The 25,586-nt window shown below is 40.1% G+C and overlaps 1 protein-coding gene across 1 annotated transcript in view; it reads right to left on the bottom strand.

The window, feature by feature from the left end:
• Positions 1 to 25,586, bottom strand: part of SAMSN1 (SAM domain, SH3 domain and nuclear localization signals 1) — a 54,629-nt gene that overhangs the window by 2,388 nt on the left and 26,655 nt on the right. The window contains exons 2-7 of the mRNA XM_009866551.1: positions 16,865 to 16,930; positions 16,135 to 16,290; positions 14,280 to 14,400; positions 12,730 to 12,881; positions 10,421 to 10,627; positions 7,285 to 7,435 (exon numbers count right to left, since the gene is read on the bottom strand). Of these exons, the coding sequence (XP_009864853.1) occupies positions 7,285 to 7,435; positions 10,421 to 10,627; positions 12,730 to 12,881; positions 14,280 to 14,400; positions 16,135 to 16,290; positions 16,865 to 16,930 (853 nt within the window). The remainder of the gene's footprint in view (positions 1 to 7,284; positions 7,436 to 10,420; positions 10,628 to 12,729; positions 12,882 to 14,279; positions 14,401 to 16,134; positions 16,291 to 16,864; positions 16,931 to 25,586) is intronic.

Here is a 25,586-nt window from a genome sequence, read left to right as displayed (position 1 = left end):
AGGGAAAGAATTACAAAAGGCATTACACCAGTGAAGGCATTATTGCTGCTATTAGTAGCCACAGAAGTAGTTTAGCATGAATGACAGCAAATGCCCAGGTAAAGCCTTGTCTGAACGGTGTCGTTAGGTCCTCGCGCCCATCCCACCTGTGCCAGGATAACCCAGATCTTGGTGGCCGCAGGCTGATGGAGCTGGGTGGAGCCCTCCTGCCCGGCGTGGGCCGGGCTCCCCTTCCCTCCACTCTAATCCCCTCATCAGCCTAATGCTGCTTGCTGGTACTTTTATCAGCTTCTCCAGCATCATCTGCTGCCCTGGCGAGCGGTGACCTAAAAAAGTGTTAATCCTGTTTACATTTTCAAGGTCAAAGAGGAACCTTCATCTGCTTTGTTTGTTTTACAATGGAAAGAAGACCAAGTAACTCGTGGATTAAAGAGAAAATGCAGTTTTCAGACAGTGTATTAGTGCCCTATAACTAGTTGTGATACTTTGAGTAGTTCCTGTGTAAAAGACAGATTCTCAATTCTTTTGTAGTGATGTCTCTCCCTTGTCTCTTTCAAGGAAAAAGACACACAGAAGCCTGGAAATGAGATTTTTTTAAAAAATATTAATTTAGGTCAGTTAGGAGAATAAGAAATTTGCATTTAGAAAACATACAGATATGTAAACCTTCTGTCTCTTCCCATAACAGTAGAAGAATTTTTTAACGTGAAAAGCTGAAAACCAAGTTCTGGTGTTTGAGACAGTAAATATATTATATTTTCTATTTTTCATTCGAAGCAGAAAAAGTTGAAGTGCATCCCCCACTGTTCAAGAAGAAAGGACTGAAAGCAAACTTTGGAGCTTTTTTTCCCCCCTCTCTTTAAAGCAGTCTTAAATATTGCACAGTAACTACTAAACCACTTGAATAGGATATTGAGTATTATAAATATATGTAGCATACATAAGAAAAGAAGCAACACTTTTTTTTGTCTTTTTTCTTTTTAGCTTTTGGCTCTTAGATTCCATTCTGCTTAATTCCTTCCTCTAACATATATATGTTCAAGTTCCACATTAGTAAAGGTGAGTTTGCTGTCCTAATCTTTTGGACGTCACAAGAAAGATACACAGGAAACAGGAATTGATAAAATTAAACTGCCGTTAGATGTTGCAGTATCATAAGAAAAAACTGTCTTATCAACAAATGGAAGTCTTATAATTTTTCTGCAGTAAAGCAGCATAAAAGATAAATAGTTTTCACTCGCTGTTGTCTATGATATGGCCAGAAGAGTAAAAGATATGCATCATTTTGACACATATATTCTAATACTTCTTTAGACAGTGGGATTATGTTCAGACTTCTGAAAAAAAAATGTGAGGCCTTTAGCCTTGGTAATAGACGTGTGATGCATAGTTTTTTCCTTGCTATTTAGATCTTGGACACTAATATTTGTTATTCAGTGACAAATATATGCATGACACACAGAGGGATAGATGTTTTTTCCCTTCACCAACTTTTTCCCCTTTCCTAATGAGTTTAAAGTCCTCATTAGGAAAGCATTTTAAGCTTAGGTTTAAGGCTGTTCAGCTCAAGAAGGTACAGAGGTCACGCTGACTCCTGTGCGGTTATGTCAGTTGAAACCAGATAAGTGGCAGGAGGCTTGGATTTTGCCTTGAAAAAAAAAAGTTACCCAGCAGCAAACCTTGCTTCATGAGTGTGCCCTCTGAGAGTTTGCCTTTGTGAGTCTTGCCCAGGAGGAGAACCAGGAGAGGAGCATGATGCTTTGGGCACGATGCAATCACAGAATCATAGAATCATAGAATGTTAGGGGTTAGAAGGGACCTCGAAAGACCATCTAGTCCAAACCCCCTTCCAGAGCAAGATCACAAAGGAATGCATCCAGGTGGGTTTTGAAAGTCTCCGGAGAAGGAGACTCCACAACCTCTCTGGGCAGCCTAACTAAATAGAACAAAGTGTGTCTTCAAGGCTAAAGTTAGACCTCCCAGGCACATGTGAAGGCCACATACCAACCTGTAGTGCCTGTACCAGTTGCACCATCTAAATGTTAAAGTGAAATGAAAACTCACAGAGCATCAAACTCAGAAAGGACTGTTTTGAAGCAGTAAATGGCAATGCTTCTTGAAAAAGAGGCAGCGAAACCTTAAGTGGTTCTGTACGCATATGCAGTACTTTGGAGACCTTTTCAAAGGAGTAAACCTTTTTGTGGATATTTACAAACACGCAACTTAAAAAATTGCACTCACTGAAGTCAGTGGCATGGCTTTTCTGGGAGGGATACTGATGTGAGAGGAAAGTCTATGGTGCAAACAGAAATGAGACACTTCTTTTTTCTTTAAAATCTGGGAGCAAACAGATGTGGCTGGAAAAAGGTGAAAAATACTAATCCTCATGCAAGCATGAGTGTCCTTGGGAAGTCTGGAAATATTACATCCAGGTCAATGAGTTGTACCACAGCACAGAAGGGGAGATTGTCTTTGAGCACTGTTTGACCTTGATGTGACATTGAATAATCCCACATATTGAAAGGGAGTGCCTGGTGTCTTGATGCTAGGTTCTCACGTAAGGAATGCAACTGAGAACTGAAAGTCATGTCCTCAGCTATCTGCTATCTTGCTGTCCAAATACAATAAATAAAGAACAAACCTTATCTGGTACTTGCAGTGGGGCTTAGAGTATGATCTAGCACTTAAATATGAAAAGTAAGCTAAGGAAGTGGGTTTGGGGAGATAAGCATAAAATATTATCCCCCAAATTGCACATATGCACCTTTTTTTTCTCTATAAAATGAACTGTATGCACATATCCAATGAAGTCTAATTCTTCTTTAACTCAAAATAGCTTTGGACTAATATAACCCACTGGACTTCAGGAATGAACCTCTTGACTTACATCATCTAAGTAAGAAGAGAATCAAGGCTATTTTGCACACACAAAAACGTGTGTCCTGGGAAGCGGTCAAGAAAAAAGTTCCAAAATTCTTTTATTACTTTATTCATTAACCATCCAGCAACTGCTTCACTTTAAAAATAGCATCCTACAAAAGCACAGACATCCATCTCCTGTCTAGAAGCCATCTGGGAGAAGAATGGAAAGCTATTAAAAAATATTTTATGAAAAAGAGCTTTTTTTTTCCTCCACAGCCATGAATTCATGGAAGCCAATCATTTTGTCCCAAATATGTAGGTCTGATCAACTTATAGAAAAACTAAAAAGACATCTGAGAAGGAGGGGAAGGTCATGAGGAACATGCAAGACCTTGTGTTCTAGGATAGCTTTGTTACGTGAAGTACCTGAAGATGGTGAATTTGGGCCTGGACCACCAACAAAGGTAGAAAGAAGATAGTGCAGTACCAGGAAGCAAAATCTGCTTAAAAACACTTTGTGGTGCTATTTGCTAAACAAAACTCACTTTTTAATTTCTCATATAAGATGGATAAATTTTTTCTTTTCAAATTCATTCAGGTCTATGTCAAATATAAGGTAAAAAAATTCTTACTGCCAAGAATCATACATTTTGGATCGCTTTAAGAAGCATATAATGTGGCAACTATCACTGAAGGTCTCTTGGTTAGACAGCTCAATAGTTGTTTATTCTGCAACGTGAGTCATATAGTCAAGTGTGCAGCGTGAAGAAATCACTTAATAAAATATACAATAGATGTCAAGAAAAGAGCCAAGGAGAGAAAAATAAATTAAAAGCACTGTGAAAACATCTGCACATTTCACATTATCAGATATCACATTAAAGAAATATTAAGCTTGTTTTACTAAATTTATAGTGTAATCTAGTAAAATGAGGCTATGTTCCACCTGGCCATTCTGAATAATAGCAGAGTCACGAGAATTCAGAAATCCTTACATTTCAACTCTGTATCATACCCGAGACTCCATTCATAATCAAACACGTGCTTCATGGAAGCACGAATGTGATGAAAAGACATGGAAGTCTTCCAAACTCTATGAGAAAGATGGGCTTAAAACAGTAAATATGGAGTGTCCCCTTAGTATATTTTTTCACAAAGCTTACAAAAAGAGTGAACTTTTACCTGGAAATGGTCTGAACTTATATCTAGAATACTCTTGGCCATTAAACAGATTACCTTGTGGCTGTGGGTAATTATGCTGCTCACTTCGAAGCAACGCAGAAAATCAATTTTAATTAAAAAATCATTTATGCTGGACTGAGTCATGCCCATTTAGGAAAAAATAAAATATTGACCTAGGAAAGTTCAGTTCAGATGCAGAATTCACTTTCACAGTAGCACCCAGCTCTTTCAACCCAATTTTCCAATCGAATTGACAGAAGGACAAAGAGGTTAAATGATTTGTACAAAGTCATACTCATGCTGAGTTTATCCCCAAGATCATCTTGACTCCCCGTCTTTCGTTATAATGACTTAGCAGATTTCTTCTATCAGTTTTAGTCTTAAGTATCCTCTTTTTCAGATAAGGTTGTAAAATTCTTTCTGTCCCTACTTGTCACATGACAAATGCTATGAACCTTTGGCAACCAGAAGAGATGAGAATTTGATTCAGTCCTGACTGAAGACAGTATCCCAAACCAGGACAGTATTTTTATGTAGCTTACCTTAAAATATATATGAGTCTTATGAAACTTAACTTAAATGAATGTTTATAGCTGGTATGGTATGTAAAGATGCCTTGGTGTTGGTGCCTGTGAGTATTCACAGATTCTGGGAATATTACTTTATTGAATTTGCATATTAGAAAGATTGGCTGTATGTATCTAAAGTGGATGTGAAGCAAAAATTCATGCCATCTCTTGAGCTGAGTCTACAGTGTCATCACTGATTTTGAAGTGTAGACCACTTTGTAAGATTTAATGCTGTTATTTCCAGAACTATTCCAAGAATTCAAACTATTAGACTACCATACAGATAATATCAGAGATGCAATTTTGCCTGGAGAAGTGACTTAAAACCTTAATTAGGGTAGAATTATTAATTTTCAATGTATGGGACGTGCAAGGACCTTGTTAGGTTTGGTCCTTGCACAGATGTATGTAGAATATTAAGTGTAAACATGCCTTCAGAAAGACAACACTTTGTGTCATCTTCTGAAAAGATTAGGTGTCTAAGGCTGCTTTCTATGATTTTTGTTACACAAGGAGTATAAGTAGGAAACCATATCCTTATCACTCCAAAATAGTTTGATACTTGTATGGTCTGTTAAAAAACATTATGTTCTGCTTTTGTTTTTCACACTGATGCAAAACTACAAAGACTACCCTCTAGCACTCTTTGCTGTATTTTTTTTTTGTGTTAAATATTGATATAGAAAAACACACATAATAAAAGATGTAGAAAGTGCAGCAAGGCTAGTTACCAAGAAGTATACACAAACATATATATTAGTCTGAAGAAAAGAAGGCTAAGGGGAGACCTTTTGCTCTCTACAACTATGTGAAAGGAGGTTGTAGAGAGGTGGATGTTGGTCTTTTCTCACAAGTTACAGCTAATAGGACAAGAGGAAATGGCTTTAAGTTATGCCAGAGAAGGTTTAGGTTAGACATGAGGAAAATTTTTTACACTGAAAGGCTTATCAAAGACTGGAACATCTGCCCAGGCAAGTGGTTGAATCTCCAACCTTGGATGTATTTAAAAGCCGTCTAGTTATGGTGCTCAGGAACATGGTTTAGAAGACGACCTGGTAGAGTTAGAAAATAGATGGACTTGATAATCTTGAAGGTCTTTTCCAACCATAATGATTCTATGATTCTATGATTCTGTATGTTTACTCAGTTTAAGGGCAAAGTAGGGAAGCGAACATATTTTCAGATTATTTCCAGATAGATCCCTGCAATACAATTCTTGTAATCTGTAACCCTTTTCTTTCTGGATTCACTCTTTCAGTCACTACTTCTACATAGACAGCCCTCCAAGAAACACTTTCTAGCCTTTCATCTCACAAAGGTATATACCAGAAAGAATTACTGAACCTGGTGGGAAAAAAGAAAAACAACCTTTTAGTGCCTCTCCAACATCTTTGGAAGAACCTCACCTTTGCCCGGAAGCTGACTAAGAACAGGAAAGACTGCATGGGGTCCCTAAAAAGCCCAAACGCACAATAAAAAACATCAGCAAAGACATTAAGAGGCAAATTAGAGAACATCTGCAGGGAAAGCTGAATGGATGAGGGAGCCAAAGACATGCTTAGAAACCCAGAGAATTTTATGCACTGAAGCACATAGGATATATATGTGCACACAAATATGTGTATACATATGTGCTGGAGTGAGAACTGGAAAACTACCAGCCTCCTGAGAAGATAAAAAATGAACATGTGACAAGAACGGATGTTAAGATATCCCAGGAAGACATTGCTTCCCCAGATCTCCTTTTCTTTTGTTCAGATGCTTCTCAAATGCAAGTGCACATTTGATGAAATGACTGCTCAGCATAGGGGTGAGTATATATGAATATTAATGAAGAGGAAAATATCTCCTGTTTTGGCTGAGTGTCTAATTAAGTAGATGCTCAGGTGTTGTTTCTAGGAATTTGACATAAATTATTTAAAAATAAAAGTCAGGCTGGAAATATTATTAAAATATCATGAGAACAGTATTTTCTGTTCTGTATTCTAGGTTTTCCACTCCCAGTGAAAAGAACAAGTGGAGAAAACCTAACAGGGACACATGTACACACACAGCATGATAAGCTTTCCAACTTAAGTTAGGTTCATTTTGAGAAAAGAATGCAAATCAGCTATTAATATATATTTATACTTTTACAAAACCTTCCTACAGAAGAAGCCAATTTGGATAAGGATTTAAGTGTGGGATGAGGTGAGGGAAGGAAAAACTCGCCTTCTGCAGAATGTTGTTTAAAAAAATGCAAAGAAAATTCTTTACTCTAGCTATTTGAAATAAGCTGTATTTTGGTTAAGACATGGCACAGAGTTTGGAAGGTTTCATTTTATGCTCTTGCACAGATCTGGTGACTTTTGGGAAGCCACTTATCCTCTCTGGGGGTTGAGTCCCCAACCATAAATAGAAATGTTCTTAAGTAATATTTGCTACCAATGTCTAGTGTAGGACCTATAAATAAGAAATTTAAAATCATTTATGTGTTACTAGTATAGTAATCATATACTTACCTAGAAGAGATGTACAGTTTGCTATTGGAACAAATAAGAAAACCATCTGACTCCATGTTTCATAGTTAAAAGAAAAATCATTTAACAGCTCAGTGTGAGAATCACTATTTCTTTAAATGTGTTTATTCAGGTAAAACTTGCACGACTTTGAACAAAGCTTAAACACTTACTGTCATAGTCCTGTAAATTTTCAATTGCTGATAATAATCTTGCCCTGTCTTCTGGGTTTGAAATATTTAATTCAATCAGATGGCTCTCCTGTAGGTCCTTTAAGTCCTCTAAAGTTTCATAGCCATTTAGCAATAGGGTTGAGGCATATTCCTACAAAAAAGAAACAAGCAAATTCTCTCATCAAGCACCATGTTTAGTAGAGGAATAGGCAACATTTCTCTTTTTTGTCAGGTTGAAATAAGCTCCATTCCCTACAACCTGTAGTACAAGAGCTATTAGAAGGGACTTTAGGGTCCTGGGACAGTCAGTGAGGGAATCTGGGGTTCAGGTTATATTTTCATCTCTCCTTCCAGTCGTGGGCAGCGACATTGGGCGATTAAGGTGAATCCAGTCTATTAATACGTGTCCTCGTGGCTGGTGTCTCCACCACAGCTTCAGGTTCTTTGACAATGGGATGGCCTACACAGCACCAGGCTTGCTAGCCTCAAATAGGAGTCACCTTTCCCAAAGAGGGAAGAGATTTCAGGGCCCAAGAGATTTCAGGGCTGATCAACAGGGCTTTAGACTAGTTACAAAGGGGGAGGGTGATAACAACATCAGGCTTGTGTGTGACAAGTCTGTGGGATGACACATCAGCATTAGAGGGACAGGGTGCTACTAAAGGCCTGCAACCAGTTACTCTGAGGCAAGTTGGGGATGTGGCAGCACAGTTAAAATCTTACAGAGATGATGAACTATGGACTCCCGAGGCAGTAGGAGCCCATAGAACACCTCAGTAGAATTAAGGGATGCTTCACCAAGAAGCTGACATGGCCGACAGGCCAGCTGAAGTGCCTCTACATAAATGCACGCAGCATGGGCACAAACAGGAGGGGTTAGAAATCTGTGTGCAGTCAAGGGGTTATAATCTGGTGAGACAGCTCACATGACTGGAATGTGGTCATGGAGGGCCATGACTTTTTTAGGAAAGACAGGCCAACAAGGCGAGGTGGTGGAGTATCTCTTTACCTGAGAGAGCAACTGGAATGTATCAAGTTCTGTCCAGGGGCAGATGAGGAGCGAGTTGAGAGTTTGTGGATGAGTGAAGGGCCAGGCTAGCATGGGTAATGCTGTGGCGGGTGTCTATTATAGACCACTGGATCAGGAAGTTGATGAGGCCTTCTACAGGCAGCTGACAGCAGCCTATCAATCACAGGCCCTGGTTCTCATGGGGGATTTTAACTACTCAGCTCTTTTTTGGAAGGCCTACATAGCCAGCCATCCACAGTCCAGGAGGTTCCTCCAGTGCATCCATGATAACTTCTTGATGCAAATGGTGGATGAGCCGACTAGGAGAGGAGTGCTACTGGATCTTGTGCTTACTAAAAATGAAGGTATGGTTGAAGTGGTGAAGTTTGAGGGCAGCCTTGGCTGCAGCCAGCGACCATGAGATAGAGAAGTTCAGGATCTTGTGTGGTAGGAACAGGATACCAAGCAGGTTCACAGCCCTGGATTTCAGCAGGGCCAACTTTGGCCTTTTCAAGCAATTACTAGGGAAAATCCCATGGGACTGTACTAGAAGGTAAAGGGGCTCAAGATAGTTGGTTAATATTCAGGGACCACTTCTTCCAAGCTCAAAATCAGTGTATCTCAACAGGTAGAAAATCAAGAAAGAGATCCAGGAGACCTGCGTGGTTAACTGGGGAACTGCGGGGCAAACTTAAGTGGAAGAAGAGAATCTATAGATCATGGAAGGAGGGGCTGGCCACTTGGGAGGAATATAAGACTGTGGCCAGAGGATGTAGGGAGGCAACTAGGAAAGCTAAGACCTCCTTGGAGTTAAACCTTGCAAAGGAGGTCAAGGACAACATGAAGGGCTTCTTCAAATATATTGCAATTAAAACGAACTCTACAGGCCGTGTAGGCCCATGGGTGAATAAGATGGGTGCCCTGGTGACAGAGGGTCCAGAGAAGGCAGAGTTACTCAATGCCTTCTTTGCCTCTGTCTACACTCTTGGAGACTGTCCTCAGGGGTCCCAGAGCCCTGAGGCTCCAGAGGAAGTCAGAATAAAGGAGGAGTTTGTCTTGGTTGACGAAGACTGGATTAGGGATCGATTAGGCAATCTGAACATCCATAAATCCATGGGCCCTGATGGGATGCACCTGCGGATGCTGAGGGAGCTGGCAGAAGTCATTGCTGGGCCTCTTTCCATCATCTTTGGTAAGTCATGAGAAACAGGAGAGGTGCCTGAGGACTGGAGGAAACCAAATGTCGCTTCCATTTTCAGAAAGGGCAAGAAGGAGGACCTGGGTAACTACAGACTGGTCAGCCTCACCTCCATCCTGGGAAAGGTGATGGAATAGCTTATCCTTGACTCTGTCTCTAGGCATATCAAGGACCAGGACAGAGCTCTGCCAGAAATTATTTAATCTGCTGAGTGTCTGGACTTCTGTGGGACACTCCGTGAGTGCCTCCTGTGCTGGGTCCAGGAAAGCCTCTGAGGTAGGCTGTTCTCTGCCTTTGCATAGAAGGAGCCCTTCGATAGAAGCAAGGGAGAGAAGCTGAGGGAGTCCTCAACCGTGCTGTGTCACACGTGGTCCCCCTTGAGCTGTGTGTAAGAAACTCTGTGCGTGCTCCGGGGAGAGGAATGTTTGCATCAGCACCAATGTAATAACCATTATTAAAAGTGTTACCTGTAAATCATGACCTAGTTACACTTTGACACTCAGTAGAGAATGAAGGTTGCAGAGATGGAGAGAGGCACAACATGAGCATACTGAAAAAAGACTATTGCTTCCTAAATATCATAAGAAATTAGAAAAACAGTTTCTAAATGCTGGTGCCGGAGTCAGGCTGTGGTCCTGTCCCTGAGGTGTCCACAGTTACACACCTCCTACACTTAGGCACATAACTGCAATCAGGTTGCGGTGGGTTGACAAGTCACCACTGTGCCTCTTAGCCTAACCAAATGATGTGGTAAAATGCAGCTCTAGAAGCCACTCACATCAGATAAAAGATAGACATGGAGCTGCTTTGCTTTGTTGACATAAAACTTGCTGAAACCTGCCTTTCTACTTCTGCCTGTAAATGACATCCAAACCCAAGTGCACAGAAATGAAACATTTCAGATACAGCTGGGAAATGGGTTGGCTGACCTGCAGGTGGACATAGTCCAGGAGTTCTTGCAGTGTTTTAGGCTTGGTCCTTCTGCTTCCACTGTGCAGCTTTATCTTTCTGGGTGCAGCTTCCTCTTCCAAGATAATATCCACATAAATGAACTTGAAGTTTCCTACTTTATTGTTCAGCATGCCGGTCCATATGCCCATGGGAGTTTTACAGATGATATCTATAATGTCTCCTTTCTAGAACAATAAAAAAGCCCACGCCACTGCTTACACATCTGACTTATTATAGGTAGCTTTTCTTATATAGACAAAACCAGCACAGACAGCACAGAATCTCGACTAGTCAGTGCAAAGTAACTTTTGAAAATTACCTAGACTTAGCTCCTTTCTTTTATAAAATCCCAGCAAAAGAATTATAGAAAATTGTGTTAATCCTTTTCTCCAAAACTTTGCAAAGGAGAAGTGAGCATAATCAGCCCCTGTCACCATTTTTGTGCTTCACTTCGTCCCTGGAAAGGGATAGGGTTGTGTCAGCAATCAACTTTTGCTATGAATAGTGGGCAAAGCTTTAGTAAAAAGCAAGTGAACACTGTGAGGTTATTTTCCAAATATGTGCCAAACCATTTACACAATAATCTTATTATCCAGCATCACAAGAGTCTTAGTAAAAAACTGATAGCTGAGATATGTGAAAGGTGAACTCTTACCCATTTTACAGTGAAAAACACTGGCTACATTTCTCAAAGGCAATAAAGAACATTTAATTCCCTTAATATCTTCATGTCAGTACTTCCCAAAGAACTGACAAATTTTCCCACTATTATTAGCACAATTGACTGAGAAAATACCAGAAGGCACCTTAGTAGACATATCTAAAGATTTCATCTCTCCACACTTGTGCACTAACTCACAAATGTGAGTGCAAAAAAGTGTTTCAACACAGCTACATCAAGAGGGCTTTTTGGTAAAGGTGTTCACAGCCATGCTGTGGGAATCAAGGTCTCAGCTCAGCAAAACAGTCTCTCTGAGTAATTCTAGTAGAAAGGCTCCCTTGTAAGTCACACCACTTACACAACTTGCTCCCATGACCTGAGAAATGAGTCCTCTCTTCTGGGCAGGTGCCACAGAACTTATAAATTTGTTGAAAGTCTATAAAGAGTTATCCAACAAATCCCCATGTACACAGTTTGTTTGGCATTCTGTTACAAAGTTAAAAATCAAACTCATTTTGTGAAGATATCTGTTAGCAACTCCAAGACTTTAGAAACTTTTCTGGTCTGGTCAAGAAACTGCAAATGAAGCTGTCACCCTAATTTTGTTACAAACCCAAGTCTGATATTGATTGTGGTCTAGTGACCTGGTTTTGTTAGAATATGAGCAGGTTTGAAATGGAAACTAAAGAAACATTTGTTTAAAACACTATAAGCACACATATTATTCTACACACTCATAGAGGCTCAGGAACTTCAGATGTGGATGCAGATCAGAATTAGGCAGTGGCTCTAAGCAAGGCTGCAGACACACTTCGAATTCAGATTCAGGGTACTGAAATTTTGAGAGATAAATTTAGGAGATTTCAACTGTAAGTATTAGTTTATGATTCTAAAATACACTGCCCCAGTGACTAAAATAGGAACCTATGTGAGCCAGCAGACATCTGCTGTTTCATGACCAGTTAGACTGTTTTGAAAGAAATGTCAAGAAGTCCAGATTACAGACATGAGTAGTCTGGAGGATTATGATATTGAATGTATTTGTGCATGAAAGGAGAAGAAAAGGGCTCAGCTATTTAGTAATTTTCAACCATGCCCATGTCTGGAGCTTCTTTTTCTCACTCACACAGCCTGGACACACCTGCCATGTTGTCAATGCCAGAGAAAATTCATAGTTCAAAAGTACATTTGAAGAAAAGCTTAATGGAAACCTGAACTGCTTTCATTAAAGACAATGAGTGCCACTAAGCTTTTGATATATCCTAGTTGTGACTGAAAAAACTGGGAAGACAACTTCACATCCCATAAGGCTCAAGTTTTTCTTACTCCAGACCTAGTATGTGGGAAGCAACATGTATTTTACTTTGAAAAAAAGCTGTGGCATGCAGGTAGATACCACAGGCAGATACCTACCTGAAATCTATGCCTTAAAAAGCCTTTAGCCACAGTTGGCTTTGCAACATTGTCTGAACTAAGTCCTCACTGACGCATTGCAAAACCAGACTCGTCTTGCTTTTAAAGTGTTGCATGTGCTTAACAATGTGTTTGTAAACATATTCTTCACATGTAAGAAATGCCCCTCTGGTATTCTTACTGGAAAAGAAGAAAGCCTAGCAGTGGTCTTACCTTGATTTTCAGAGAGTCGGTGTCATAAGGACTTGGCGTGAAGTCAGTGTGAACTTTGGCTCGACCGCAGAAGGGCCCACTGTAAGGAACTTCGTCATCAAAACGGAGGCTGTCCCTGTTGCTCGTTCCATCTGAGCAGCTGGTCACCCCACCTTAAAGAGAGTCAGCTTGAGAAATCTCCTGCACCAAATGCCCAGACATGCAATTATGCACAACAGCCGAGAGGAAAGCATTCAAAAGCACAGAATTAGAGAAGGAGTGTACTCTGTGTGGTTTTGACACATTCCAGGAAAAATGCATTCAATACTACAAGAGACCAAAGAAAATAGGTAGAGATCTTTCATTAACATTTTCCCTGCAATAATCTTTCCCTGGTGATACTAATAGACTACACATTTTACTTATAGACTTTTTGAGATATTACCTCTGCAGATTAATAAAATGTACTCTAAAAGTGCAATTTAGAGAATTCATTCTGCTGATCTTCTCCTGTTTATTCAGAGAAATGAAAACAAGTACAGTAGAAGTTACTTTATTTCATTACGGAGCTAGCTGAAACATCAAAGGAGCCTGCATTGCAGAGGGAAATTTTAATCTTATCAACATTTCTGCCTGTCATTTTATCCAAGTTGAGCAATAAAGTATCAGCAGAGTAATTCAAGGAAATTTGAGCAAGCTCTGCAATATCCCATCCAAATATGTTTTTAGATAAGAGCAGCAGTGTGTTGGAAGTAAATTCCCATATACACTTTTCACAAATCACATCACAGAAAATGATCATAAAAATGGTTTTGTTTGAGGTGATTGCTTAAGTGCATAGTTCCATCTCAGGGCCAGATTAACTACTAAATGTAAATGGTCTGGACTGCAGCTCGATTCCCCGCTTAGGGCTCACATGGTGCCTGCAGTGATGGCACAGCAGCTTCGTCATGGGCGCTGTGGCCTGCTGCCCAGCAAATGTTCGCAGCAGAGCAACAGAGAGAGAGGTAGAGGCGAACTCCACTTCTTATCAGAGATTCATCTGCCCTCTGACTGACACTACCCTGTTGGGGGAGAGTTTTCAGTGGGTTTGCAGACTGAGTCTCTGCATCGCCACCTGAAGCTGCCAGGTCAAGCCCCCATCAGCCATCATCTCGGACAGAACTCTCACTTTGTCTGCCTCGCATCTGCAGGGAGATGTGAGCCAGCCACTGCCCCAGAGAGGATACTTGCATGGCTGCAACCAGTGATTGCAAATCTATGAGTGCCAACAACATAGCAGTGCTAACCCCCAAAACATTTATGGCATATATACCGGCAACAACCCCTATAGTCCGTGCTATTTTTTTTACTTCAATTAGAATTTCCACTCTTAAAAATACTCATCTTATTTCTGGAGAGAAGTATATCTACCCTAGCTGCCACCCATTTAATCAAATTACAGTTTTGTCTGCCAGACTGAAGAGCTCTCTGCTATCACATTTTTGATCACCAGCTCTGATACCTCAGACTTAAATAATAACAATATTGATCCAGTGACTGAATAAGAAGTATGGCTATCTGGTACTTACTAGATGAGCTCTGGCCACTGTTCAAACTGTAGAGACTTTCCATGGAGTCACTGGTTTTTAGAGAGACCTTCTCGGTGTGTATTCCACCACCAGTATCACTGTCATCTTTTCCTTCTTCATTCTTTAACACAAAAATCAGATGTTGACCACCAACAGATGCATTTTAGACAAACTTTGTGGTTTTTTCTTTTAAATCATCATTGGAGATTAACTCATCATTACACTTTATTAAGAACCACTCTACGAGAAAAAGTATTTTAGAAGTCGGTGCCTGTTACTGAGGATGCCCAGCACCAGCCCTAGCTTCTTATGATCTTGGAGAAATCCCCTGTCTCCCTTCTACCCCACTCACTTCTACTACTGGTCAAGCAGCTAAACTGATTCTCCATCTCAGACTCAGATATACCACAGCAGCCACAAAGGCTTCCAATGGGAAATTTGCAGGCAGCCATCTGTTTTCTCTGATTGTCTCAGAGGAGGAAATATAAAGTCTAACTCTGAAATCACATGGTGAAGTGCTAGCTGATGCAGTTGTGTTTTGCATCAGACTTCATGGGTGCTTGGCAGCAGGCTGGCACCCAGGCTAGGGCGCTCTGGAGATGGTTTGCACACACGTATGGCATCGCTGTGTTCTAGCACCATGCTCACCATGCTCCGTGACCTGCACATTGGCCTCAAAATTCAGTGCATTGCAGAATTAACAGGATTTTACATTATATTTGGGGAAATAGTGATTCATCAGTTGGCTGATGAAGTCAAGCAAATTGCATGTATGAAGTAGACACCCGTACAGATATGTATAAGGGATAACATTGAAATGAAGAACTATATTGCTTTTCAACAAGGACAGTGCTTGTTATACCAGTCAGCAGCATAACCCACACATTACTCAGTGAGCCCATATTGATTGTCATCATCTCCTGCAGGAATGAAAATTATGCTTCATGTGTGTCCAATCAGATAATCCATTGAATTTCTGTCATGTGAACTGTTGTTGGAAACCTACAGAAGGTAAGTGTTGAAATTCTGATTTTTCTTTCTTACAACGTAGAAATGCAATTTTATCAAAAAAAAAGCAAGCTAATGAAATAGGAATCCTTATCTTTGACCTCAAAAAACTGTCTAAATAATGAAACACTATTTTCTACTTGCGAAGTTTCTTGTTTTCTGTGCTTATTTGATATTGACATGTGAGATAGCATGCAGACTAGCTCAGTTTTTTAGGATGATTAAGTATGACAAGTTCTCTTTCCTTATAGTTTTTAAAATTCGAAACTCACCAACACAACATATTGAGAGAATAGCGTTTGCAGTGTGTGAAGTGTTTCTATGTTTAATAAAGATTGGTTCACTTAGATTAGGTAAGGTAAGAGCACATAAGGCATATGAGTTGTCATGCTCTAGGGCACTGGCTGACCTCAACAAAATGGACTTTGGAAATAATTTCTGTACTGAAAAATAAATTATTCTAATGAAGCATTTTGTACAGGTTGAGTATCAGAGTGTTGATGGGGTCCACACAACACTCCTTTGTGTCCACATCAAGAGATTATTTCATGATGCTTCTACAAATGCTCCTTGATGACAAAGCAAAATACAATGACATAATACTCCTATGTCTATCTTGGGCCTTTACCGTGTGATGCTTTTTTTGCATATGTGCATGTATGTGTACATTAATGTACACATGAAAGAAAGGGTAGATACTAAAAGCTGCTTTAATTCAGTATGTGTTACCATGTTTTTATGGATTGTCATAACTGATGACAATTGAAACATTAACAAGAAAAATGCATATGACATTTTTATTTCACATGTATTATCATCAAAACTGAGATCCTTAAGTTATATTTACCGTCTCCTCAGAGAGCGTCTTGATGTACTTTTTACCCATCTTTTTCTTCATGGTAAGGGAAATGGCTCTCATCTTCTTACCCAAACTTCCTCCATTATTTGCTGCTTTAGTTTGAACTGTATCTCCAATATCACTTATAGTCTCCAACTCAGATACCTGATTGGAAATAAAAAGGTAACTAGCAACTCACCATGAAAGTGAAATTCAGTGTAGTGGAATAAGAATTACAGAAAAATATTAAGAACAATGCAGTTGGAGTGACAAAAATCAGTCATAGCCGTTTTCCTGGGGTATTATGTATTCGAACAGCACACTACCACATGAGTGAATGACAGAAAATTAAAAAAAAAAAAATTATGATAGAAAATGTAGTTTCCCTTTGTTTACTCTCCTTAATCCAAAGAAGAATTGAGGGCACTTTTGCAGGTTCTTGAAAACCAAAATGACACATCTGTGAGTTGCATACACATGCCAGTTACTTTGATCATGCACCAACCTGAAGAGCACTTTTGTCTTTTTGAAAAACTGTTTCTAATCTTCCCATCAAAGTACCAAAGTTCAGGTGTGAATCTCCTGTTCATTGTGGCAAGGGCTCAGTCACCCAGACAGATCCAGGTACACAAGCAAAGTTCTTGTTGGTGTAAAATTTACCCAATACGTTTCCCAATATTTTTGCATAACTGGTGCAGGAAAGTGAATGAAAGAAAGTAAAACTCTGTGTCATACACACCTCTGCTGAATCATCTGTCTTTGAGTGATGCTTGAAACGGTCAAAGCTTCCAAAGCTGCTTGTGCGCTGTAAAAAAAAAAAAAGAAGACAAACACTGATGGTGTTTTCTTCTGTTGTTAAGACTTAAATACAACTGTCAAGTCACCTGTTTGTGTTAAAAATTCTCTACAGCCAGAAGCAGAAAAACTAGTGAGAAAAACAATACTGCTTCAAATACTAACTAGGTCATGGTTGAGATCTATGTCAGTTTTACATTAACTATACACAGATACCTATGAGCTACCTCTAGGTAAGATTGCTGTCCATAAGCTTAGGAAAAAAGGCATTTTCATAAATATTATATGAGCTATAGCATTCGTTATGGTGGTGTCAACTGTGGCAATTTATACAGTTTACTTTCACAGCTGGGGAGACTGTTTATGGTTCTTTACCAACAGGAATCAACAAGGACCTCTGGGGATTATGAATACATTTTTTCCAAAATGCATATCTTGTGGAGGCAGTAAGGAACAGAATAATCAAGTGGGCCCTGAGTAGTTCTTCCCAGTTCTCAAACTGAGAATCTGATTATTAAATGTATATGGGTAAAGTTTTTCTCTGTGCCACAGCACATAAGAAATGTGCCTAATCTGAGCTGTTCATTAAGAGACTGCAAATGGATTGCTTTTACTTCCTCCTAATTTTCACCCTTTCTGTGTGTGGATAGTTGACATGGTAAGGAGGGAAGTGGCACAGCAGGTGTTTGCAAGATAGGTCACACAGAAACACCTGCCAGACATGCCCAGGCAAAACTGTCTGACACTGCATTGCCCACGGTGTCAAACTGCACAAAATTGGCACTGATGACAAGTCAGAAGTCCCTTTAAACATGGCCCTAATGCCAGCCAGCATTCAGCCATTTATCAGCTCTACAGTACATTTAAAAGTGTGTTTTTATATCTTCACCAATACTCAAAGCTACATTCAGAAGGACTCATAAAAAACCACGTGATTTCCAACTACCAAGTTACAGGTTTTCCTATATTTATTCACCCATTTACCTTTCATGCATGATTTCAGCCAAAACAGTTATTTGCTCCATTCTGCCCCAAAAGCCACATGAGCCATTTTTTCATCTCCCTCCAAGTTTCTAAAGCACCCATTGTGACCCTTTTCCTGGCATCTCCAGCTACCTCCTTCCGCTCTCCCTCCAGCAGTGCCACAAGCCTCAAAAAAGCCCTGCGAGCTCCTGGCTCTGCTCTACCAGTACAGCTTTCCAATCTTCTCTGCCAGGTAAGAGTTTTCATGAGGTGGCCTCCAAGGCAATTGAGATGGACCATCCTTTGGGCAATAAAAGCAGAAAAGAAAAGGACTGGTTTAGGAGCCGGTCCCATTGCCGGTCCCATTGCCCACCTTCACGTTGCGGACATGCTTAATGCCAGCATGAACCTGCTTCTAGAGAAGCTGAGGAGAAATCTCTCGGTGATGGCAGTTAGTCCTTGGTGGAAGTCATCAGTAATGGCATCAGGTGCCTGATGCCACGGAGGGTGGTAGGATGGCATTCAGGCTCCACAGCTATGGTCTTAGGGAAGGAGTTCATCCAAACGGCACCAGCTGTGTGCAGCACACATCTACCTCCCCTGGGTGTTTCCAGCCAGGAAGGACCTCATCTTATACTGTTCCCTGCTCATAAATCACAGGGTTGCTATCCATATTAGCTCCTTTACCTCGTACAAAGTCACTTATAAACTAAAAATAGTTTGCAGAGGGGAAAAAAAAAAAAAGACCAAGCTATGGGAAACCATGTGAAAATACTTTGTCTTTAAGTCTCCATTTAAGAAAAAAATCAGCATCCCCTGGAACACAACTGAAAAGAAGTGTTCCCTGCTGTTTCATTTCCTTGTTTTCCCACATTTATTTACTAACCAGCTTCACCCACCCCACAAAAAAATACTGATTTGGATATAGCAGTAGGAGAGGCCTGAGCACAGCCTGATGGAAGAGGAAAGTGTACCCGCATTTTGGTTCCATATTCTAAGCACTGCAGAAAAAGAAATAACTTTTTTTTCTTTTGCTACATTTCTGGGCATATCTAACCTGAAAAGTATTTCCAGCCAAAGGTTATTTGAAGGAGCTGACCCAGATTTTTGGACAAGTTAAAATCACATTTACTATTCACTGAAGGGGGAAAAAAAAGGGGAAAGAAAAAAAATCACACAGCTCTCCTCTTAATTGATTATAATCTCTCAGAAAATCTCTGTTGGCTAAACTTTGTGGTTTATTTGTTTGTTTTTACCCTGTGAAATTGAAAAGGACAATTTGGATCGTACACTTTAATTTTATCTAAAATTCCCATAAAGAACTTTGCTATTAAGTAGATGAACAATATCCTGTGACAAGGGGTTAGCTCAATAGTATGAGACAAAAACACAGCCCTGAGGATTACGGTTCTATTAGACAGGATTAACACCTTTCACTGGCTTGTCAACCCAGCCAAATGCACCCTGCAGCATGGAGCGGGAGGCTGGGTTTCACAGCAATGTTGGGAAAGCATAAAATAGTCTCACTCAGTGATCTCTAAACATACACTGACCTTTCTGTTGCATTCAATCACTTCAAGATGTCTAGTAGGAATAACTGTATATTAAAGTGCAGATGTGTGACAAATACTTTAAAAGGAACAAGAGGAAATACATTGTTTATTGTTGGTCTTACCAATAAACAGCCCGAGCACAGGAAAATCAGTTATTCTTTTTTGACCCTTGAAACAACCTTATATCCTACATGTGCAGAAGCCTTGGGCTATTTTGTAGTGTACTTCAATGTTGCTTCATCCTTATTAAATATTAATAAGGGTTACAAGATGATTTCCACTATTCTAGATAATGGTCTTCTTGCACTGGAGAGCACTAAATAGGGCTGCTTCAGCAATTCTCTATACTAACTTTTTCCATTAAGTAATCAATAGCTACCACCTTTTAAAAATATATTCAACCCCATTATACTGATAACGAAAAGCAGATTTAGGAGCTCTGGGCTGCAAGGGGAACAGGACTATTACTTTCTGTAGTGTCAGTCACTGCATTAGTGTCATGGAACACCTACTTTGTGAAGGTATGGACAGGCCTTATTTCTAGGAGAAGGGAAGCTTTTAAAGTAAATGCAAGCTACTGGGAGAAAATATGCTATTGACTTTTGATACCAGGATTCAGCATCCCATAAAGTTAAGTGATTTTTCTGGCTGGATTCATGCAAGAACTGCAAGTGGATATGTTAGGCAAATATGAATTTGCTCAGTAAAATCTGTAAAATCTAATGGACTCATGGGCAGGGGAGAAACACTTTTATTTTTCCACACAAGGAGCGATCAAATAGTTTTAACAAATCAATGCATCAACTTTCATGTCTTCTCCTTTGGTGTACCAAATTAGCATAATGGAAAATATCAAAGATACTCTTCAGTGTTTTAAATCCTTCTTCTATATCTTCAGTTCCCTGAAATCCAGGAACTTTACCTAATCATTTTAAAGGGATCAGTGCTATGTAATTGCTGTTTATTTTAATTTGGACAGTTTGCAGTTGGTAATATGGTTTGTCTGTAAATAGTCAATCATTTTCCCCAAGTGAATGGTATGGTATATGAGTAGAAAAACAACAAGAAGAAGAAGTTCTGCAATCCATGTCTTTCTGTTATAAAACATCCTTCCCTTGTAAGGCATATAATAGAAGTCAGTTAGTTCTTATGATAAACTAGTCAGAGCTTCTCCTTGTCTACAGAGAACCTTTGAGCCAAAACTGACAGCAGTTATCCTGCTAGATAATCATTATGGATTATATTCACCTCATATTTTTCTTTGGACAATTCACAACTACTCAGGTATCTGCTTCCCTGCTGTGAGAAATTCTGGCTCATTATGTTTCGCTTCAAGTCCTATTCAAAATAGTATTTAAGTCCAGCATGATGCAATGGCTTTGTATTGACCATCTCACATAAATAATTTTTTTTCATATTTCTCCATACACTTTCATTTTTAGCTTCCATTCATCCTCAGACTACCCAGACCACAGAAGCTCTGCAGGGGTGAATGCAGTCACCGATAGTAACAAAAACGGAGCTCAGCATGTTGCCCAATTTCCTTGCCTGCCACAGACAATTGTATTCTTCCCTCTCTGCTCGGAAGAAGCCACAGCAGCTCCCAAGAGGACAGTCTGTGCTTGCTGCTTTGATCGATGGAGATAAGTGAAGCTCAGGATTTGATTCATTTCTTCCATTCTCTGATGCTCCTAGTTCCTTCAGAAGGAGACTACTCTGAGAATGAAATCAAGAATTACCAAAGTAGGGGTGAATATTGCTACTCTACTAGCTTATCTTCTTGCGCAGATAAACAAAGAAATGGTCTCCTACTTTGCCAGAAGGCAAGAGAATGATTCTCAGCTTTTGGAGGTGTTCTGTGAAAAAAACCCGCAACCCAATAACAGCCTCCCCCTCATTTCTATTTAAAGATGGAGAATTTGCATACAAGATTCATTAACTCTCCAAAGAATAATAAAGAAATAAAGAAGACACTGTGACCTCCCTACATCAGTGATTTTTTCCTATTTACACATTAGGTACACATATAGAACTTCTGACCACAAACTAAGCTATTAATATAACTTTATAGCCTGCACAAAACATGGCCTAAACTTTGTACTTCACCAGTCAAAAGTAATAAAAAAGATACAGCTTGTTCTTTCTAACTCAAATAGGGCAATCTACTGAAATGGCATTTTTAACTGGCTTAAAAACGACTCTATAAAAGACTGGTTGTTATCATGGTCTAGTATTCTGGAACTGCGTGGAGGTGGGAAGAGAGGAGAGAAAAGCAGTCTGTGAACAAAAGTGCTATCGTGAAGCATTAGAGCAAACAGCCCAATTTTAGTGATGCAAAATGAGTGGAAAAGAAAAGCTGTGTAAAATAATGAGTTAATCATACTTCACACTCCTGCAGGGCAACAAACTTCGCTCTCCAAAGTAAACACCGAGTGGCTGTTTTATCAGTACCGCTATCTGGTACCAGCCTCAGCCTCGCAAGCCTAAACCAATGCTGACACAAAGCACGTAGCTCCCTAAAACCCAGCCTGCGTCTCAGAATCTCCACTAGAAACTCGGGTCTCGAGCGCTTTCAAAGGGTACCTTGCACAGGGCAGACAGACGCAGCTGAGAGCAAGGGGGAAGCTACATGAAGTTAAAGGAGGGCGAGACAGTTTGCAAGGTCTGTAAGTCTTCCTCAGGAAGAGGCAAGTCATGTAGGAAGTGTGAGCAAAAAGGCAGTTTCGTCTGAAAAAAGCCCTGTGCTGCCTTGATTAAGCTCAAGTTTGTGAGGAACTAAATAAGGAAGTGATTTAAGAAACGATCTTAATGTTAGGAAAGTTTTTTGCACCTCAGTGTTGCAAAAAGTGCAAGGGGGGAGGGATCTGACTCCTCTCCCTTTAAGTGCACATTGACCCTGAATTCTGAGCACCATCGTTCCTGCCCAGTTGCTGCAGAGCACTCTCAGTTCCCGGTGAGAAAAGTCACTCCAAGTGCTCCTCTGGCAGTCTGTCCAATTCTGGGAGTGTGCACACAGGTATTTTCAATAATTATGTAATTAACACTTTATTATTTATATGACATTTAATTAAAAGTGACTTTCAGTGGCACACAAAACCATGAAAAGAAAATGACTTTAAAAGAAGGTTAAGGATGTGTGACAAACTCAGAAGAGCTATGAAAATGACAGTTAAGGACTTGGCATGATGTGCACTTCTACCTCCCCGCTATCCTTTTTTACCCTTCAGTTAGACGTGGGCAGAAACACTGAGGGACAAGACTGGAAATACACCCTCCACAGAACCATGACTGCGGTAGAGGGGAGTGTTGCCTGAGTAAAGACTGGTTAAACACTATATGAGCATTGCAGGCTTTGATCTTTAATCCTTTAAATACCAACATCTTTCCCCTTCTGAAATTTCCTCCTTTCTGAACAACACAAATTCACAGATGAATTCTCATATTTTAAAAACTAATCACCTTGCTTCAATTAAAGTCCTTTCCCTGCTTACTTATACAGCATGATTTTATTAATGCTGTGTTATCTAGGACCTGACCTTGCAGGGTTCAGCTGCATTTCTCGTGCCAGAGAAATTACTCACATGTATGTTTGCAGAATGGGCTTTTAAGTGAGGATGAAAATATATCTGCCCAAATATGAGCCAAGAATCATGCAGCCCTCGAGGGGTCACTTCTAAAGAGACCCCTTGCCTGTCTCACACACACAGAGCAGGGCAGCCACTGTGCTCCCCAGGGGGAGATGAGAATCTCCTGCATGCGACTACCGTGAATGCTCCCACGCTAGAGAAGAAGCAGAGATAAGGAGCCTGCTGCCTTGTCGTGCTCTGCATAGACCATACACAGAACTGCGTGGGGAGACACAGCATGTCCCAGGGCTTTGCCGTTGCTTTCAGCAAGCTGCTGAATGCAGCGCGCTCACCTGCCAACTCCGAAGCAGAGCAGAGCAGCAGGGGGTGGGCAGAAAATACTCCTGCCCTGATGTGACAGTGTTTTGATCAGAGCCTCAAATGTTGTACCATAGCCACACAAGATCCTTCACGGCGGTTATTTTGATGGCACTGAGAGCCCCTTTGCCTGTCGTACGCTTCATTCATGCATGATGTGGGAGCTGGTCCTGCTCCTGGGGAGTAACTGAGAATGAAAGGCAGCTTCTGCATTCCTTGCTAGGGAGAGGCACATTTTCAGTGGAAGGTGTTCCTTCAAATGACCTTCCAGGGGACAAGAAGATTAAAAAAAACCCTCTAAGTCTCGATTAAATCTGACCATTCCAAAAGCTCGTTTGGTTTTTCTGAAGAGTAAGCAAACTTTAGAAAACCTTTGTACAAGTTTTACTGCTGTCCTGCAGTCCTATCCTTGACAACAGGTAATGGCCAGCAATAAGCTAATTCTAAGAAACTTGGGGGAGGGTGGAGAAAGAGAGTTAGTTTTTATTACTTTTAAATGAGTGTTTGATACATCATGTTGGTTCCCCTGATTAATGTTCACAGCAAAATCAGCCACTGGAGTTGTAATGTTTCTGCAAGCTTCCCTACAGCAAAGCTTAGCCATTAATTCAGTGGCATATGTCAGCTCAGCAGAGCAAGGTCACTCTTCTCTTTCAAGGGGAACCTTTTTAGAAATAATAAAACTGACAGAAAGTTCTTTTTTGCATGCTTTATGTCACCTGAGGTTGAGTGCTGCAGTTAATATCACAGAGCTTATAAACATTCCCATCTTCAGCAGTCTCCAATACCACTGGGCTCTTGGAACCTCAACTTTTTTTGTTTGATTTTTGGGGTTTTTTGGAGTAATATAGTGACAGCTTTATGTGGGGCAGATATATAGTGGGTAATCCTAAATGAGTAAAAAATGAGTAAAAAATGAACAAATCTTTTCTTAGGGTCTTTAGAGGAGAAATTCTGGAAGGCACTAAGAGGCTGCTGATACTGCTGTATGAATTTAGGATGTTAGTGCTTAAAGAAAAAGATGTATAAAGGACTTTGCCTCCATGGATGCTTTCACTTTTGCTAAAAAGGTGAAAATCTTAAAATTCTACTGGCCCACCTTGTTTCCATTCCCGGTTAACTGATATTGCAGGCTGGAAATCTGTATAGGCATGCGATGCAAAGAGAACACAAAGTTAATTGATCTATTTATGGAATAATTTTGAATTTGTAAGTAGATAAAGATGTGTTAGTCATCTGTTATGATAACTAATTGCGACTGGAACTTATTTATCGGGATACAAATATCATGGAGTATGATAAACAAACTAATTAGCTGAGGAATAAGATCCAAACAATAGGCCAATTTTTTCCCCTTCATTATCTCCCTTCAGACATCCTGACTACACTTGATTAATGAATCCATAGTGAGATTAGCTGAAATTGCCTTAATGGAGATGCACTACAGTAGAGAAGCAAAATTCAGTGTAGTATCTATCATCAGTCACTGTGATTTTTAATGTTTCATCAAATATATATGATCATTTATTTACATTATTTTTATCTTAGGAAAAAAAATAGACAACTAAACTCATTACAGTGGATTAACTTTAACTCCTTTCAAACGATGACCACTGGCACCAATTTTTCCCCTTTGTGTACCCTCCCTTGTCAGAAGGCTGGGTTCCAGTGTTGGCTTGTTGCCATCAATGGGCCAAAATTATCCTTACTGTCTAGTTGAAGAAAGCACATGTGGCACTTCATTGTAGCCTTGCGGGCTTCAAACACTGGACATGCTTGAACAACATATACCTGGAAGTCTAAAATATGCTCATTGGAAATTTGAACTCATAGAGTAAATTCAATAAGATTTTGGGGTTGGATCAGTGTGGAAGCTGAAAGAAGGTTTCTAGCTCAGTGTTCCCTAGTGATTTAGCACTGTGTAAGAATACTTCTTAGTGGAGAAGTTTTGTTATATTAAATTCTAGGTATTCTGTGTACCGTAAGTTCTATAATTGCAATCCAAGGAAAAAAAATCTAGTTGCCTGAAGACAAGATAGCATCCTGGTTCTGTTTAGGTCACTCTTGTACCAGATAGGAATGAGTACAATCAACACTGGTAAAGCAAATGGTACTAGTCCAGTATGAGCACATCAATCCCCCTCTCTCCATTCAGTTATCTCTGTGGCATGGAGTTATCGTGATCACAGCTCAGTGGAAAACTACG

This window comes from Apaloderma vittatum, unplaced genomic scaffold, assembly GCF_000703405.1.
Source record: "Apaloderma vittatum isolate BGI_N311 unplaced genomic scaffold, ASM70340v1 scaffold873, whole genome shotgun sequence".
Lineage (NCBI taxonomy): Eukaryota > Metazoa > Chordata > Aves > Trogoniformes > Trogonidae > Apaloderma > Apaloderma vittatum.
The sequence above is the reverse complement of the archived record's forward strand: the minus strand, read 5'-3'. Positions and strand labels throughout refer to the sequence as shown.